We start from the raw sequence: 19,779 nt of genomic DNA on the forward strand, positions 1-19,779 counted from the left end.
GTAATGAAGAAGAGCCTGCATGCTGTGCTTATAACAGTCTGCACCAGTGGAGGTGACCCAATGTCACTGTCGCCACTACTGAAATGCACCACTCACCACCTCACTATGCTGACATCCACTCTTTGGTCTCCATAAATGTTCAAGCAGCTGTCAATGAGAGCCATTATTTCTGCGTGGAGGAATTTAAGGACACACCTTTCCTTTGTATGTACTTCCATGTCAGACGCCATTCTGTCAGACTGCCCCTCTGCTGCTATGTCACACAGCAATAAAAAATGTAATGGAATGTTTGTGAGAAGCTTCAACATTTACCTCCATACCACCAACATCCACCTCTGACATAGTGGGCCAACACCATAAAAATAGAGGGTATTACTTTTGGAGGAACTCTCAAATACTTATTTCTCTTACTTTATTTAAGTTGATGAGTAACAATTCTTTCTGAGCTTCCTTCACACATTACAGAAAAATGTGCTTTTTTTTTTAAGTAAAACATCCACACTCTTCATTTCAAAATTGCATGGGTCCTCCTCAGGACAGATTTTTCATTACCTTGGCAGTAACACTTCAAATAATTTGCACTCGTGTGGAGGATTAGGCTCGTATTTCTTTTTTCTTTTTTTTCTCTCCTCTTTATTCAGAGTCATCAGAATTTACAACAACTTACTTCCTTACTAAATAAGCATGCCGTGAAGTATTAATGGATTTTCTGTCTTACTCCGCTTTCATGATGCGTAAATGAAAACCCCTTTCAGATCAGAGAAAGGTAACAAGGAAGATCAAAGGTATAGAATGACTTTAAATAAGGAAAGATAACTAAGTTACAGTCCTTCAGCCTGGAAATTGATGATAGGTCTGATAGAGACTCATAAAGTCACAGGTGGCCTGGAGTCAGTGAGCAACCATCAGCTGTTCAGTCTGTTCCAGTGTAAGAGTTACTCAAACAAAATGGAAGGTCTGAAGGAAAGCAAAATATGTTTCCTACAATGCAATTAAGCTGTTGAATTCTTTTACAAGAAGCTTTAAGCAAAATGTAGCATACTGAAGGACAAAAAAAAAAAAAAAAAAAAAAAAAATCCCCAAATTAAAACTGAAAAATAAACAAAAGGTCCCTCCAGATCCGAAGTAGAGACAAGAAACAGGCTTGTGAGAAAGTCAGAAATTGAGTAAATCTTTATTAAAAACCATGGTGGGAAAGAAAGAAGAAATAAATAATGGGCGAAAGCTTTCAGCAACTTAAAAACATAAAATTCAGAAAGCTATAATAGAATTATAAACTTCTGACTTTTGCTATTTTATAACTGGAATGAAATAAAGGTACCATTTTCAGGGCTATGAGCATGAAGGCCAGCCATCACAACTTCTAAGAAGGGAGAATTTATTTCATTTTCCATAACACGGAAGAAGCCAACATAACTGCATGCACTTCAACTACAAAAGAGTATTGTAGATATACAGGAGCATCACTCTGAAGCAGGGAGGTGTACAAGTAAGCAATCATAAGTTTTCTGTCTCCTGCTTTACCTCCTCACTCCACAGCTCCCTGACATGCCCTGGTATGCCTCACATCAAAACACCCAAGTTGTTCTTAACATCAGTGACAGTCTGGACACTGCTACCATCCTACTACTGTTGTCACAGACTTATTATAAATTTAGTCATCAACTGAGTATAATTTTAAAATGAGAATGGAAGGAACTGTGCCAATCATTTCAGGGACAGAAGCAGCATTCATAATTGTAGATCCCCTTCAGGAAGCTTTATTATTCAATCCGTCCCTCACAAAAAGAACTGTAATGATCCCTCTGGTTTGACACTAACACTCTAGGCTCACCTCTGCTCTTTACATTTCTTTCACTGCCCATGAAGAGGAAAAAAACAACCAACCAAACAAAAAAACCTACACAGCCACCTGAGAATGGCACACCACAAGGGCATGGTGGGGATGGGTCTCCAGTTGGACGAGATGATCTTAGATGTCCTTTTCAACCTTAATGTTTCCTATGAATCTATGAATCTAAGTAACACCAAAGAACAGGATCTCTTTAGAGATTTCTGCAGGTGTAAACAGACCACAACAAACTTCAGTCCACAGCCTTTCTAATCAAATAAACAATTGCATGCAGTATTCATGAAAAAGTATATGATTTTATTTACACAGCACGCATAATTGTACTGATTTATTTAGGCAGAAAAGAGTTCTGTGACCTGGTTTTCTGAGGAATGGCCAGAAGAGAGTGCAAGACATCTAAAACACTGTTTCATTAAGAGAATAATGTTAAATCTTCATCAAAATCATAAAGAAAACTACTTCCCATGCAAAAGCCATAATGTTATTTTAAAACATAAGGAATGCTTTTTAAGAATATAGGGCCCTGGTTTATGTGAGAGGTTGCTGAATGCGGCATTCCTCCATCATTGTTTCTCCATTCCTTTGTGCAGCTCAGTTCTGCACCAGAGATTCAAATGCAGAGCTGGACTTACAGAAGCTCTGCTGAGGAAAGGGGTGTTGTAAAGTAGAATTTTTATTTGCAGTCTAACTCAACAGATTAGTTTGTTGACAAAGTTCAGGATTGTCAATGTAGCAAGGTCCAGTGAGGATTCAGAACATGTTTACAAAAGAACGAGCAGAGATTGTTGTCTGTTCTCCCGCCATTCTGGCAAGGCCAGCCCAGATCACATACAGCCTGGAGAATTCAGTTGGGAATACTTTTAGCTAATGCAGCTCCAGAGAAGCTGAAGTGATCTAGCAAAGAGAAAATAACTGGATAGTGAAGGAGACTGTGCACGTAGCATCAACAAGAGACTGTGAAGTGACACAGTTACTACCAATAACAGTAGAGAAAGAATTATCTCTGTCTTCAGAGGTCACCCAGCGCAGCATCAGTAAACTGAACAAGGTGAGAAAGTTAACCCAAAAACTAAGGAAAACATTCACTGTCTAAACTGCTGGCTAGAGAATAGAAGGTGTCATCACTGAAAACTGAGCAGCAAATGAAGCAAAATCTTAGAGCAAACAGTGGCAGGCTACGGAGCAGTACTATCAAATGTGCTTTGTTATCTACTCATTCATTTTTCAGCACTCCGCTTTTCTTGCTTATTAGCTTTAATGCTTTTCTCACCATTTTCACACAGATAACTTCTCTCTTCTTGTTCCTCTTGTTCTTTTTGCTGCTTGTTCATTTATTTCGTTGTGACCATTTCTACTCTTTGAAAACTTTCAAAGTGTTTCCTATGCTTACTTTACTAAAAAGAAGACAGAAAAAAAATCAAACACAGGTCCTGAGGGTATTAACCAGGCTGAGTGGGTCTGATGCTATGAAATTAAACGCAAGTGAGCAGACCTAAATAGGACGTTAGCACAGAAACAAAATGCCAACAAAATGTCCAACTAAGCTCAGAGGACTCTGTCACTACAGCAACAGCCTCTCATGGTGTCACATTTTGAAATGCATCACCTCCTTTCTCTGTTCTTGCCCCCTGGACACCACAAGTTGGCGGTAGCAGTCAGGCAACCTGGGGCGTTTCTTCTTGTCACCATGAGCTATTCATTCCACAGGCCAAATTTTAATGATGATTCTTTCCACAGGCTAAACAGCATATGAGCATCCAAAATGTCTCTCTCAGAAAGGGAGTATGCATGCAAAAGACAAACACAGCCTGAACTCCAAAGCCATCTGCAAAATCCCAGAAGAACCCTGGCAGAAGCTGAGGTCTCACCACCTACATACTAGAGGAAACAGGATTTCTGCATGCCTCAAGTTTGCATTTAAATTGTGAAGCTCCTTCATGCAACAAAATCTGGCAAATAATTCTGGTAAATACAACAACCAAGTCCTGATGTCAGTCCTAAATGAATGTTGCTGAGATAGAACCATTGCTGAATGAACACCATGTAAGGCAAGGTAGTATTCAAAACAAAGAAGATTAGTTCAAAAGGAATCTTCAATATTTTTTACGTAGACATAACTTTCCTTTCTATTTTTTCCAAGTAAACCTTAGTTTTAACTTCTGGCAAACAACTGCATTTCTATGTTGAAGAATCCTAAACCTCATGCTCCACAGCTTCATCTACTCACTTTCATGTGGACCAGACGAGATTATTTCCCGCAGCTTAAAACAGGTCAGATGAGCACTTAAGTTCTTCTTTTCATGTACTTTTCTTCTTCCAAAGTAACAGATATTAGGAGCAACTATAGGGAGGATAGGAGCAGGAATGATGTACAACCTTTGCATACGTGAAAGCCTTCCTACTTATACGTTCAGCAGAACCAATTAATCTTTGCTTAAGATCCAAGGAGAATGTTTTCTCCAGGTCAAATTGGATAGGATGTGGGGAAGACACTTATGCTCTTCTGCAGCACTGAGAACAGACATCAGCTGGGATCAGTTAAAGTGATTTAGTTCAGATGCTTCTTGTCCAGCTGAGACCATAATTACAAGCCAGTAATTACTGGCCATCTTCCAGTCTATCTTAGTTTTGTTCATCTATAAGCTCTTTAATCTTCTGGATAGCCACACTGTTTGGAGGTCAATAATTCTAATTTTCTCCTAAAACAACACAGAGTGGTATGGATTAACTGTGCTATTCTATATCCAACATCCAGTGATACTGGAGTTAGTCTAAGGTTTAAATGCAGCTCTGCAAACACAGCTCTCTGTTTCCAGGGACAAACTGGACTCAAAAGCAGCAGTGATGCTTTCATGCAGTCAGAATTCACGGAGCTTGAGGACCTGAGCTAGCTCAGCCCAGAGCCCACTTGTTTACTTCAAGCCTGTGTTCCTAAGAGTGGTAAGGCACTGGCATAGGCTGCCCAGAGAAGCTGTGGATGCCCCATCCCTAGAGGTGGACAATGCCAGGCTTGATGAGCTTCTGGGCAGTCCCATTAGTGGCTGGCAACCATGCCTGTGGCAAGGGGTTGGAACTAGGTGATCTTTGAGATCCCTTCCAACCCACGCCATTCTACGATTCGTGTAGTTCTGAGCTGCTAGACTGCTACTCACTTATGAGAAAATACTTTCTTAAAGTGACAGAAAACAACTAAAATTAAAACAGCAAATACATTAATGAACATAACAATATGTCTAAAAAAACCAGACCACATTGTTTATGTTCCAATTCTATCAAGGTTAAAATATAGAATAAAAGCAGTAACTGAAGGAGTGGAACAACAATTGTAGCTAGTAATGTCTCATCCAGAAACCAAGAACTGAGTCCATATGGGTGACATTTGCAGCAAGTGTGTAGGATTGTTGTGGTTTAACCCAGCAGGTGGCTGAGCACCACACAGTTGTTCGCTCACTTCCCCCCCCCACCTCTTTCCAATGGGATGGGAGAGAGAATCAAAAGGGAAAAAGAAAACAACAAAGTAGAACTCATGGTTTGAGATAAAACTATTTACTAAGATAGAGAAGAGGAAAAGGATAGTAACTATGATTGATATATATATATATATATATGAATGTATATAATGACTGATGCACAAGCAATTGCTCACCACTGACTTATGCCCAGCTAGCCCTCTGAGCAGCTGAAGAGAGCGAGCTGAACTCCCATCCCCTTCCTTCCCCTCTTTCCACATGATATCATGTGGTATGGAATATCCCTTTGGCCAATTTAAGACAGCTGTCCTAGTTCTGTCCACTCTCAGCCCTTCATTAGTATGAGCTGACGAACAGGAACAACCTGGGCTCTGTACAACACTGCTTAGCAGTAACTATAAACATTGGTGTGTTGTCAACATTGTTTTTCTCCTAGAATAAAAACATGCATCATACCAGACACTCTGAAGAAAACAACTCTGTCTCAGATGAAACTATGACAAGGATAAAGTCTTCAGTACTCGGAGAACTTGTCCAAACTGACAGCAGATACATATAATTTAACATATATAACTAGCGAGTAGCTATTACTGGGACAGACACGATTCATCAAGCTGATCCATACCAAACAAATGCTGATGCCATTCACACAGTAATAGGTGTAACCTAAGATGGGAAAGAAAGTGCTCTGCAAGAAGCAATAGATCACTCTCTGGACAAAGTAAAAATTAATTTAAGGTTATTAGGTTATACCCTCCAGTTGTGTCTCTTCTAGCAGACAAACCAAGGCTGGAACACAGTCATGTGCACAATGACCACTATGGCTGTGCAGCTGCTATCTTGCACAGTTTTCTTTTGGGCTAACCACCATTTTCCCAGAGCCATGACATTCCTTAGGGGAAAAAACATGTCAGGAATTATTTGGAGAAAGTTGAGACCTGGCCATGCTGTTTTGGGAAGGAAGAAGGTTTTTAAGACTTAAGAGTTAAGGCTGCAAAGAAAATAAAAAACAGTTTGTGTTAATCTGTTTGCCTCTCTCGTCTGTTTGTTGTTTTTGTTGTTGTTTTTGTTGTTGTTGTTTTGTTTGTTTATTTTTGAGTATTAACTGGCTTCAGTACTTTTCCCACAGTGCTTACAAAATTGGTGCTCGGAGGCTGTAGTTAATTAAAAGTCAGGTACTTTTGTAGTCAGAGCTTTTCTGAAACAGATTGAGGATTAAAATATGGTAAAATTAGGGTGAGGGAAGTGAGGAATTGCATAAGTGGACATTTGCAAGAATGTAGAGAAGTGCAAGTTCTTGGAAGACGACTGCAAGAGGAAGGAATCCCCCTGCCTAGCCATCAGCTGAGAACCAAGGTGCTGCTGGGAAGCAGAGGGTAAATAAGACCATATCTATTCCAGATATCTCCAGAGAGGTTGAGGACTGAACCATGCAACTTCGGGGAGTCAGTCATTTGGGGAAAATGGTATACCAGCTGAATTCTTAATCATTAAACTCACAGCACAAGGTGTCTGTGCTCCCCATCCCGCCTGCTTTATTTTGCACTGAAACAGCTGACGTGATAGGAAAGCGTATCCACATTTTGACAGAGAAAGGCATTTTTCTACTCCTGCATTCTTGAAAATAATGTGTAAGGATAGATAATGACCCTATGCCTATACAAAATGAGGAGGCATCATGTCTACATTGAGTATCGTACTCAGAATTTTATGCTTCAGATGCTGTAAGAAGTAATTCACTTAAAATCGGACACAGAATACCAAGCCATAAAAGTATGACGTAACTGAAAAAGTTAGACAATATCTGTGAAAATGGAAGCAAATAGCAAATCTAATAACAACTTAATTGAAGGAATTAACTATTCCTCTCTAGAAAAAATTCCTAGAAGGACACTGCAACAAAATTAGGAATTTTATCTTTTTACTTTTTAGCTATTTATGTTAATATCATTATTAAGAGGATATAACATACAACTCCCTTGCAAAATGTATTCAGCATGGTGAGAATGTAGTTGGTGCTATAGCACTATAATGTAAGAGAGGAAGGTGTGGCTGATACAGCACACTGCTTTCTGTTCCAGTCTAGAAGTACTGTACTGGATTTTCCAATCATCACCAGCTTACATTTACAGAAGAGTAACAGCCTCAAGAGCAAGTCTGCTAACACTGACATTTTACAATGTAGTTAAGATAGTGAAGGACTGTGGGCTTCTTGATCAAATAAGTTCATATACTGGAAAATTAAATATGCTAAAATAAACCTGTAACCTTTAGGATGAGAAGTATTGCAGGTCTCCTTGTTACAGCCGTTTAGAGGATGTTCACATTTACCATGTTAATGCTTGGATAGTAAGAAAGGGAATTATGCACTCTCCTACATATCTATACTCTCCTAGGCAATTGGGCTCTTCATAAGCATATCTAAATTGTGCAGATTGTCTTGAAGAAGTGAAATCCAGAGTGTATCTGCAGATTGTAAAAATGAATTTAAAAACATAGCAGCTGACATTTCTATACCTGCCCAGATTTAAGCACAGAATCAAGGGCAAAGAAATGCGCAGCCATAAGAATTGCCTACTGTATCAGACTATGCAGGGCACAGCATTCCCCCCGGAACAGGTTGGCAGCTGCTGCACAACTTGGTGAGACAGAGCATTGCTGGGGTGGGAAGAGAGAATGGAAAAAAGCACGAGGGATGGGACAGCAGTGATGAAAAAAATAAATACAGCCTTCCTTCTTCACTAGCAGTCGCTGTTTCGTGCCTCTCCTGCAGCAATAACAGCAACTCAGTTTGTGTAATTGCAGTAGAAAGCGAGAGGTGAGCTGCATTATCTTCCTCAAAAGCCATTCTCCTTCAAAAAGTGGCATTCCAGGTAGAAGTATACTGTAAGATAAATTCAACTCACAGCCTTTAGCCATTTAGACTACTAAAATTCCTGTGTGCTTTATGCTTTCTCTGTGTAGCTTCAGCCTTACAGGTTACATAATAATGCACGTACTTAAAGACACTATCTTTCTCTCTGGCCTTTTCTTCTATAAAGATGTTGTCTTGTATCTGCATGATAGCATAAACCAGCTTTCTATTTCTGAGCCTTAGAGAGGTACATTTTCTTCTTTTTTATCCAATCAATACTGATACTTTGCATTTAGTATTTTGCTGTCATGCCACTCATGCTACAGAAAACATTTGATCTAAATATCAATGCCCATTAAAGATGTTTGATTAACAGAAGAATTTAAATTGGTGGTTTAAACAAAACATATGGTGCACCTATATGGTGCACGCTGCTTAGACCATCCCAATGCATATTATATATTGCATACATGCCATATTAAAGCTTCCCACATTTGAAAATGTGGTCTACTGCCTGATATCAACAGCTATATCTATTTCTAGGAGCTGATGAGATATAGAAACATAAGCAGTACTATTAACAGGGAAAAAAATGCTATTAATGCTGAAAAAGCTAACTAGATCAAAGTAAAAATTTGTAATTTAGATAAAGAATGCTTCTTTCAGAGATTCCATATATGAATTGCAAAGCACCTGTTAAACATCAGCTCATGAATCTTGCTAGAAATAATATGTAATTATGGTTAAGTGATAAAAATCTGCACATATGCACATGGCAGAACACAGACTGTCAACAGCATGGAAGCCTTAGCAACACCACCATACTGCCAGGCTCACCCCAGGCACCATCACCCTACTACCACAAACCCACAGGAGCAGAAAGGCACAAAGACAGGTGAGAGCCCAAATTAAGGGCTCAGAGGATGGGATACCCTGCCTGGGTCCATCCCAGCACCATTCAAGGGCAGCCTCAGTCCCAGTGTCTAGATGGAACATCTATCACCACAAGTCATGGAAAGCAACTCTCCAGAGCAACTTTCTGACTAAGAGAGGTCAATGTCAGGGGTTTGGAATGCATCAGTGGATGCAGGGTGATGCAAGACTTAATATAGGATGGTTAGGGGAGGAACCAAAGGCAGAGGAAGAGAAGCACTGTGGTGATCTGGGGAGGAACAGGTATGGAAAAACAGAGGGCTAAGGAGATAAAAGGGGTCAGCTGTGTGTAAGCAAGCTGCTGGTATATACATTTGCCTGGTCAGCACAGTCTGTCCTGTCTGCTGATTAAACTTAATTTCTGCTTCCTTTCCTGTATGAAGCATACTCTGTTCTATGTGCAACTGTGTGTACGCAGGTCTGGCGCCAGGCCATAGGCACTGGGCCCCCTGGCAGCAACTGAAGTCAGCATAGGTGTGCAAGTACACGTGTGAACACCAGCACACGCCAAACCAGAGCCAGCTTTGTGACGTGGCCTGGAAACTGGGAAAGGTGAGGTGTCCTTAATGGACATACCATGCTACAGAGGGGTCAGGGGAGTCCTGGCTGACTGGAGCAGGGCTGCAGACTTGAGGGCACCTGTGTCCAAGTGCCAGCCAGTGGGGAGACTGGGATCACAGGAGAGCTGCTAAGAGTCTGAGCTCAGCTGCTGGGTGGGGGCACACGTGACATCCAAATGTAGTTGTGTTCTCATTAGTGGACATCCACAGTGCCTGGCTCTAAAGAGAGGAGCAGGATGCAACTGCCAGTGCCATCTTTGTCTGTCTACTGGAGTCATCCTCCACACCACAATAACTATCTGCAGGACAGGGGAAGCAGAGGGATGCTGTGAGCAGTGGTAGGTCCTTGCAACAGGTGCAGCAGCGCATGACCTAAACATGATAGCAAGCAATTAAAGAACACAAAATCTGGTGATGCATGAGGAAAGAAGATTTAAAGAATTATAGCCCCACTACACTCACTTGAGTGTTATGTCAGACTTCTGAACAATTTTTGAAGGAAAAAGATCATGAAAAGCATGACAGTTAAACGAAAATAGAATAAAGTACGACAGAGTCTTGTGCAAGAAAGATCATATCAGACTAACCACTTTCCCTTGAAAAAGCACATGATTCTTCCACAAAGATCTTGTTTTTAAAAATTCAGAAGAAATGTGACACAGTGGAAAACCACTGGTAACTTCTGAAGAGATAGAGAAAAGATACAAGCCAAAAGGATTGCACTGCTGTGGGTTCCTGGGACAGGACTGCGTAAGTAACAACAGTCTCAGGAGTAACAGAGAGGCAGCTATACCAGTGTGGCTTTTTGAGGTACCCAATAAAAGCTTGCGGAGGCTGGAAACTCTTCATGAGCCAACCACTACAACCCCAGCAGCAGACTGTTGAGTAGCCAAAAGGAGGAACATCTGCCACGTGCTATTAAAACTACCTGCCTCAAAACTTTGAGAACCCACAAGATTTAATCTACAAATGTTTTCACTGAACAGGTGGCATCCCATTCCAGCCTGCAGAATCTGGGTTCAAAATGATGCTCTTGGGCCACCAACCCCTCTCTACAAGAACAAGGAGGTTGCTGGGAACTGGGAGCAAAAAAGCTTTCGATTCAAATAGGCAGGAATGATTTGCCTAATTGCAAAGTTAAAAAAATCAATGCCCATGGCCTATTCAGGAAAATAAAACAAACAGAAAAAAAACCTCTCCCTCAAACACAATGAAATAAGCAGTGGAAAAAAAAACAGGAAATGCAGCTTTATTTTTAAAGAATACCATTACCAATTCCTTAGTCACTATAAATCTTGAAATAAAAAAAAAAGCTCACAAATCAGAAGTGAAACAGAAAATAACCCTAAGAGTTCTAGTTAGCACATACCAGCAGATCACTTAAGTATTTAGCAGTGGCTTCATTTTTATCTATCCTTAGCATATGGGATATAATTCATCTTGAAGTAGGAGACCTCAAACCAGTTGATTGTAAAAAGAAAGCTTGTGTATGCGGCCCTTGCACTTCCCAATTCAAATGTTCTCTAAACTAAAATAATTTTCATTTAGCATTTGGTTTTGTCTGCCAGGACCAAACACTGCCTTAGAATTTACCCAGCCTAGGAGAAAGTAATTGGAAACAGAAGTTAAAATCAAACACTACTTAAATAAAATTTATTACAATTTATTGCTTTTTGCTGTACGTTTTCTTGAACATTGACTAAAACAATGTGCGTATGTGTGTGTATATATATATATGTATGCTGACACATATACAGATTTGTATCTTTAGAAGGGACCACATCTTCAATGCTGCCAGCAACAGCCCCCCTTCAAGAAAAATCAAAAAAGTCAGGAACACTAGTTTAAACAAAAAACATGAGTGACATTTTGTAGCAAGTTAGCCAACGTTTGGAAAATACCTATGTTTAGCTAGGAAAAAGGATTACAAACCAATAAATTCTTTTGTTGAGAGAGTAAAAACAACAACCTTCTGGCACATTTAAAGTTACTGGTTAGCTTATTTTTAACAAATTAAAAAGAAATGGCCTTTATTGATAGTATCAGCCCATTGTGAGATCAGAATGGCTGAGTAGTTGATAATAAATCAGGAAAACCACAGCTATTTGATCAGAATCTGCTCTGGTTTTGGGAGAAATAGGTTGTGTGTTTACGGTAAGGGATGGCAGTGAAATTCTTCTCATTCCAGCAGTAACTGAAAAGGATGTTGAACCGCTGAAGTCTTCCGAGCCAAATGCCTTAACAGCATAAATGGAGATGTGTTCTGCAGTGGTCCTGACCACAAGGCTGGCAGGAGCACACAGAAAACCCTGTATAGTATGGATTCTCTGTATAGGATGTTCATGTGGAAAGAGGGAGAGTCCTGGATTCCAGACTATGTGCCTAGATAGGGATAGGATTAATTTTGTCAATAGAAAAAAAAAAAAAAAGAACACAGATACACAGTTGCTTTTTATAAGCTGAAGCTTGCACATGGGACTCTTTTTTTCCTCCTTGCTGTCTCAGATCCCATTCCTGTGCATTCAGCTCTGCACAGAGTTGTAAGCCTCTGTGTTGAGCACCAGCACACACTAACCCCTTTGTGGGCTCAGCCCCCATCAGCATTTGGCACCTCTGCAGCTGCTCCTTGAGTGTTCCTTATCGCTAACATCCACGCTGCAAGAAAGATGTTGATGAAACACAGGGAAGGACTTAGAGAAGAGCTGTGAAAATGATGAAGGGGTGAGCTAGTATAAAAGCAGGCAACTGATTAAAGTTGCCTAAAATAAATATTTTACTGATAAAAAGGTTATGAGGTGAATTAATGATAATCTGGAAGTACTCTCATGAGAGATAAAGAAATTGGATACTACTGGGTCTGCAAGTCTAGCAGACGAAAACTAAATAACAAGGCCAGACAAATACCTACTAGGAAAGAAGAAGAACATTTTAACACTAACATTCAGCAATAATGGAAAAAAAAATGACAAGACTTGTGAAAGAAGGTCTCCATTACTGCCAGTTTTTACACAGGGATGATCTCACCTCCCCAGAAAACACACACAGGTCAGGTAATAAGGAGAGAGAGTTGAATTCTTTATATCAGCAGGAAATTTTTACCTCTGACCACAACCAACACTTGATAATCTAAGCATACTAAGCCCTTCAATTTTATTGAAGCCAATTTTGTAAAAAAAAAAAAAAAAAAAAGGTATAACACTTGACAAAAGACAACAAAAGGAGTGGCAAAATCAGTAAGATAGGATCTGCCTAAGCTCAGCATAAACACCCATTTTCCTCTGCTGATGGACTAAAGCTATGCATAACTTCCAAAATGCTACAGGTTACCAGCAAGAGTGATTGGAAGATGCTGAAAAATTGAATAAAGTCCAGCAGGGGGCTACCAGATGGAAGAGAAACCAAGGAGAATTCACCATCTGAAAAAGACTGAAAGAACTTCTTCAGGCCAGAGAACAGAAAACTCAGAGGAAATTAAAGAGTCTTCCAATATACAGAAAGTAGTTCCAAAGGAGATGCACATACTCTTTACAAAAGGATACACGCTATATATACACATGTATGCTAAATCTGTTATTTACCCACTGGAAGATTTGCTATACTACTAGTTTTCTGCTTTTTAAGCACATAGTAGAAAAAACACCACATTCACTGCCTGTTTTGTTTTTTTCTTTTTCCTATTTTGCTGAGATGGACCGGTAGCCCTGAAATCAAAATAATATATTTTTGTCAAAATTCACTGCAGCTCCCTAACCATGGATTTACTGAGCTCAGCCCTGAGTGTGTTTTTCTAAGCTTTCAAATGTCAGTATACCGCCAGTTCCTCATCTTGGGGTTTTAGTGACTGAGCTCTGTGAAACAACTTCATTTCAGGCCTCAACAACATCCTTTTTTGGTCAGAAAAAAAAAGATTCAACATTTCAAGCCTTTTAAATAACTATATCCCACTTCAGTTTTTTATTAATTGCATACATTTATCCTAAAATAACTTGAGGCATATCATTGACTAGCATTATTTCTCTTTTTACTATAATCAATATCTGTGTACCAATTGTTTCTTTTGTATTTATTCATTTCAAATAAAAGGACACAAAGCATTTTTCTGCTTACACATAGTATAAACAGTCATCTAAATGCACACTGAGCTGTGATAATGGCTTTCAGTCCCTTCCATGACCGTGTCCAATATCCATGACAGCTCAGTGCACTCAGCACTTTCATCAACTGCCAAAGCACATACAACATTTAATACATTTCACAAAGAGGGAATAGAAAATTAATAATATCCTTGAAGTTAAATACTTGTAACAAATCTACAAACTGCTCAAAGATTCCACTCTTTCTGAAAGAAACCGGAGGCTACAGAAGAGCTCAAAGATGCAACAGAGTCCATAATTTATTTCTTTTGATTCTAGAGATATTCTGTCTCTAAAATGTAACATCTTCTGAAAGTCTTGTTTTAGTTGCTCCTGATTATAATGGTCAGAAAAAATAAATAAGTTCTGCAAACAGCATCTCTAAAACGTTTATAGGGAAAGAGTGGCACACGCATTAATATGTTTTGATACCCTAACCTATACGTCAACACAAAACCATGAATAAAATTCTCCTCAGCTTATATACAGTCAACAATACCATATCAATGAATTATTAAAATTATATTTTGACTGCAGATGACTATGGTTCTTGCTTAGCATACAGCACAATTCAGCAAGCTCAGCAACAACTAACAACTAACCTAAATTAAGTGGAGAAATGCAAAGCCACGTATCTCACCACTTGAATATTTCTACAGAGAACATCTATTGTTTATTGAACTTCAACTGCAATACTCCAGATAACACGGGTCTGCAGCCATGTCTGGAAATAAAATGCATTTTCCTGAACCACTAATTACAAGGCAATTTACTTTTGTAAAATCAGTGTAATTTTGAAGTTATGTTCTGAGGCACATTTTTCAAAAAAGGATGGTGTAACTTAAACAGTAAGTCAAAACTACTTGTTTCATATTTCATGCTGTTTGGTAGAAATAAGACAAAGTCTTCCCTCCTTGTTCTTCTGATAGATTTACAAAAATGAATTTACTTTTAAGCCTTGTTGCAATTTTAATGCAAAAGTTAAAAGAATTTTGCTTCCCTGAGATGATACCAACATACAAAAAGCATGTACATGCTTTTCAAAATGAAATTTACTTTTTTACATTTTACTCTTTTTTTACAGATCTCTAACAAGGACACCTAGGTTCATCACAGTACCATGATAAAAAAAAGTGATATTTCACCATTTGAAAGATATTCTCCAGAACAGAGAGGAAAAACAACTCCCACTATTTGGATTTTATTTTTTTTTAATTATTCCTCTGTGATATGTCCTCTAGCAAAATGCTAGAGTTGAGTTACAAGCCAAAACCCAACTGCAAATACAGGTGCATTTTCTAAATGTCATAATGTCTGCAGCCAGTCTGCCCTCTTCAATCAGTGAGCCTGGCCAGGAGGAGGCTGTAAAATTCCAATAAAAGGCTGAGAAATACAGAAGGAGGACAAGCCCTACGCTGGACTTCAAGAGGGCAATTTCCTTGCAGCAAACCCAGATAAGGCTACTCTAAGGAATGTTTGTTTGGTTGGTTTTTTTTTTGAAAAAATTCTTTTTTAAAGCAAGTTAGGCTTTGATGAGGTTAGGAGAAAAGAAACGTGTTTTATGTAGATGTGTGGCAATGCACCTACCAGAGTATGGCTGTACCACAGAACTTTTTATTATCAATGATAATTTTAACAGTGTTAAGCACTGTGTGTGTGGCTGTAGATTCTACCACTTAAGGGTGTATTTCAGCAAGACATAACACTGCTGACAGCTTCAGGATTAGAGAGTGGCTAGCTATGAATTGAGTCTGTGACAATTTAGAAATGGAAAAGAACCAATTGGGAAACTCATGGTCTTACTTACTGGGATATTAAGCATGCAATTAATCATTAATTTCACAAAGCACCTACCTGCCAAACCAAGTGCTCCTTTATAACAGCTGTACCTGACAGACAGACGCTCAGGACAATCGTATGAGATGCAGAGGTCAAGACGCTGGCAACTATAGCGTCCCTCATGTTGAAGGGCAGCATGGTATACACCACAAAAATAATGAACAAGAAAAATGATACCTGTGCAAGACAGCAAGACAAAAAAAGAAGCATGTCAAATTCATTCTGGAATAGCATTCAAAAAATAACATTTAATTTTAGACTCTCATCAGAATAAAGTTATACATTGTTTAGTTTTGTTGGGGTTTTTTTTGTTGTTGTTTAATAAATACAAGAAAATTTCTGTTTACCACTAAGGAAGGTTGATTTTGGAGAACTAATTTAAGAAAATCTTGGGGAAATTGCATTATATATAATTTTAAAAGTGCAGTTTCAAGATTCAACTTCACGATTAAAGAAAGTCAAGCATTCTAACGTTTCAAAATTGACTTTAAGTTTATTTTTTCAAGGTTTTATTGTATTAGCCATCCTGTTTACAGTTAAGAGTGTAGTTCTCCTGTGATTAGTGGTTTTTGATTAAAAGCTGCATTGCAAAACAATTACTTTGCCAAATCATTCCACAGGTCTAAGGAATTGTAAGGCAGAAAGATTCATTCATCTTGATGCACTAAAACATCAAAATTTAATACACAGTATTGTATAGATTAAGTAAAGTTATATAAGACTGTACCAAAATCCTCAATTCAGACAAGCATTTTGTGCATCTACACAATGTATGTCAAATTCCATTAAAACGCTACATATATTTGGACATGGAAAATAACTTCAGACAATCACAGTCCACAAGCAGAATTTATTAATAGCTTCTTAGAAAAGGATACTAGTATCCACACTAATGTTGTGAAACTAATTCTTCATATGCATATCCCAGACTGAACCAGCACAAGGTACTCCTTCATTACACATGCAAAAGATTTTGTATTTGATGGTATACAAACGTTCCAAACTCCATCACATATTTGAGCAAGCACAACTGGATTTGAGAGAAAGATTCTGCATACTTAAGTAGGCATTTCTGTAAATGTAAGCAGCCCGTGTATTATGTCCCTAAGTAAGCCTTACCATTTGTTTTAGTTGACTTATCAGTCTGTTCATCATCTACCATCTACAACTGCAGTATTCAACTCAGACAGAACCCAAGTGGCTATCAGCAATAATAACTTGCTACTTACTTCTCTCATTGTCAGTTTGTTTCCTTCACTCCTGCATTTGATGACTCCATAACCAAAACTGAACCCTAATGTATGTGTACTTGCCAGAATGTGGAGGCATCTTCTTCCCCATCTTGGAAAAGGAACTGGATGGAGAAGGAATTCCATTTCTATTCTCCACTCATCTTTCCCTAATTACTCCATTAAAATTAATTCAGCTCCTTCCTGATAACCTTTTGGTTCTGCCCGATCATCCCTTATGCTCAAGTCTCATTGCTTTGTACTGCAGTTTCATTCTTCTCACAGTCTTATCATTTTTTTTTTTTTCATTGGCATCTTCTGCAGCCCACATGTTTGTACCTCATGGCTTTCCTGCCCAACCTGCACCGTATGCAGACACATAAATGTTACCTGGCATACCCTAAAAACATATTATCACCACATCTAGGAAGGGCAGGAAAAGACCAATCTGACAGAAGCTCAAGCTCTTCAGACATCACATGGAAGCAAATGCAAACAGGGACAGAGTCAAAATGTTAAGGGCACAAAACAAAATAGAACCATGAGGAACTGAAAGGAAAATAAAGAAGAAAAAAAAAAACACACACACCTTTGTTACTGTACTCTTTCAATCTATCAGCTGCTAGTATAAGAAAACAGAAGAACAGAAGCACTTGATATTTCTCTTCAATCCTCTCTGAAAGCTTTAACTGTGATCAGATGCTAATAAAACTAACCGTAAGGAAGAGGTTTTAAAAACTTCTAAGTAAGAAGACGATTATGGAAGTATGGTGTTTTCAAATTATACTGGCCTGATAAAAATCAGCTGTAATACTGAGAGCGCTAACTTTTTCATCTCAAAACTTGGGAAAGATGTAGAATGTTCTGTCAGGCTGGAATAGGGAAATGCCTTTGAAAGGCTGGGAAAAAAAATGGAGATAAGAACTGGTTGGTTTAGATTCAATTCCTGGAGCAATAACAGACCAAATAATAATAAAAAACTCATAAGCGAGTATATTAAGAGTTAGGAAAAAACATATGTGAAAGCAAATGTGATTTTGTTGAAAATAAATCATGTTAAAGCAATCTCATTTTCTTCTATGTCATGATAAAAGGTATCAGCACTGGGGAGGAAGTTGAGTTAGTTAGGTGGTAAGAACGAAAGTGAAAGGTCTTGTAATATAGACATAACATGACCAGAGGCTAAATACCAGAAAGGCATGTAACACCAGCTGTCTCAGACACATCTCCTGTTAAAAAAAACTGGTTTAAGAAGAACCCTGAGCTCTAGTTCTGGCAGAAATATTCCAAATACCTCCACGTCCCAGGGACTTTGAAAACAAGGTTTAAATGTTCCCAAGTTTAGACCTAGGGGCAGAAGTCATTTGCATATTTGTGATAATTTTGTTATTAGAAAATAAAAAGTTATTCTTCTCTAATTGAACTGGACCTGAATATTTTATACATTTGAATATAGCTTGACTATATAGCCAGACTACACAATCCACCTGACTCATGAGGTATATGCCGGGCACTAAAACTCATCAGTGGATATAAGGTAAAATACGATGCTGTTACAACTTAACATAAAACATACTACTAAGAACAGAAAAAAAAATGTGGCGCATTGCAATATTTTCTGTGATATTCAGCTGCGCCTAGAACATCAGCTCCACTTTCGTAATACAGAAATGATATGCTTAAATGGAGTAACTTACAGAAACTTACAGTAACTCCACACAAAATAAATGCAGAATTTTTATCTTCCACTACTGCCAACAGAAAGATTTTACATAAGTTTCAGCTCCCCCTTAATACACATTCACAGAATCATAAAATTGTAGAATCACAAAATCATAGAATGGCTTGAGTTGGAAGGGATCTTAAACATCACTTAGCTCCACTGCTCTGCTATGGGCAGGGCTGCCACCCACCAGCTAGGCTGCCCAGAGCCCCATCCAACCTGGCCTTGAGTGCCTTCAGAAATGGAGCACCCACAGCTTCTCTGGGCAGCTATGCCAGGGCCTCACCACCCTCTGAGTAAAGAACTTCCTCAAAACATCTAATCTAAATTCCTCTCTTTTACTCTGAAACCACTCCCCTTTGTCCTTTCATTATCTGCCTGTGTAAAAAGTTCATCTCCCTCCTGTTTATAAGCTCCCTTTAGGCACAGGAAGGTAGCAATGGCGTCTCCCCAAATCCTTCTCTTCTCCAGACTGAACAAGCCTAACTCCCCCAGCCTTTCTCCCTAAGAGAAGTTCTCCAGCACCCTGGACCTCTGCAAGAGTTCTACATCATTCTTGTGGCCCGGACAAAGCACTCCAGGTGGGGCCTCACAAGGCAGAGCAGAGGGGGACAATCAACTCTCTTTTGATGCAGCCCAGGATACTCTTGGCCTTCAGGGATACAAGTGCACACTTCTGGTTCATGTCAAGCTTTTCATCCACTGAGAGCCCCAAGTCCATTATAGCAGGGCTGCTCTTCTCCCTGTCTGTACACATCTTAGATTGCCCCAACTCAAACAGCTTACACTTGTCATCTTCAAATCTCACCTAGATTCATGTGGGCCCCTTTTTCCAGCTTGTTCAGGCAGGTTCCATTTGACGGCATCCCTCCCTTCTATTGTATCAACTGCACAACGCAGCTTGGTGTTTGACATCAGCAAACTTCCTGAGGGTATACTCAATGCCACTGTCTATTTCACTGATGAAGATGTTGAAGAGCACTGGTACCAAGGACAGAGGACACCACTCATCATCAGCCTCCACCTGGACACATCTGCTGACCACAACTCTCTGGCTGTGACATTCCAACCAATTACTCAACCAAACAGTCCACCCTTCAAATCCACATCCCTCCAATACGTGACCATATCAAAGGCCATGCCACAGTCCACAGGGATGACCTCAGTTGCTCTTTGACTTCAAATG

General features: G+C 39.2%; 1 protein-coding gene across 3 annotated transcripts in view; it reads right to left on the reverse strand.

Annotated features, from left to right (window-relative positions):
* The window catches only part of ADCY2 (adenylate cyclase 2), a 223,684-nt gene that overhangs the window by 126,755 nt on the left and 77,150 nt on the right, over window positions 1-19,779 (reverse strand). For 2 of the 3 annotated variants that reach the window (XM_090137122.1, XM_090137121.1), the window contains one exon: window positions 15,657-15,818. The exons of the other annotated variant lie outside the window; for it this stretch is intronic. In XM_090137122.1, coding sequence (XP_089993248.1) covers window positions 15,657-15,818 — 162 coding nt within the window. The remainder of the gene's footprint in view (window positions 1-15,656; window positions 15,819-19,779) is intronic. 3 annotated transcript variants of the gene reach the window in all.

The sequence above is a fragment of the Phasianus colchicus genome, chromosome 3 (genome assembly GCF_987193195.1).
Source record: "Phasianus colchicus chromosome 3, bPhaCol1.hap1.1, whole genome shotgun sequence".
Taxonomy (NCBI): Eukaryota; Metazoa; Chordata; class Aves; order Galliformes; family Phasianidae; genus Phasianus; species Phasianus colchicus.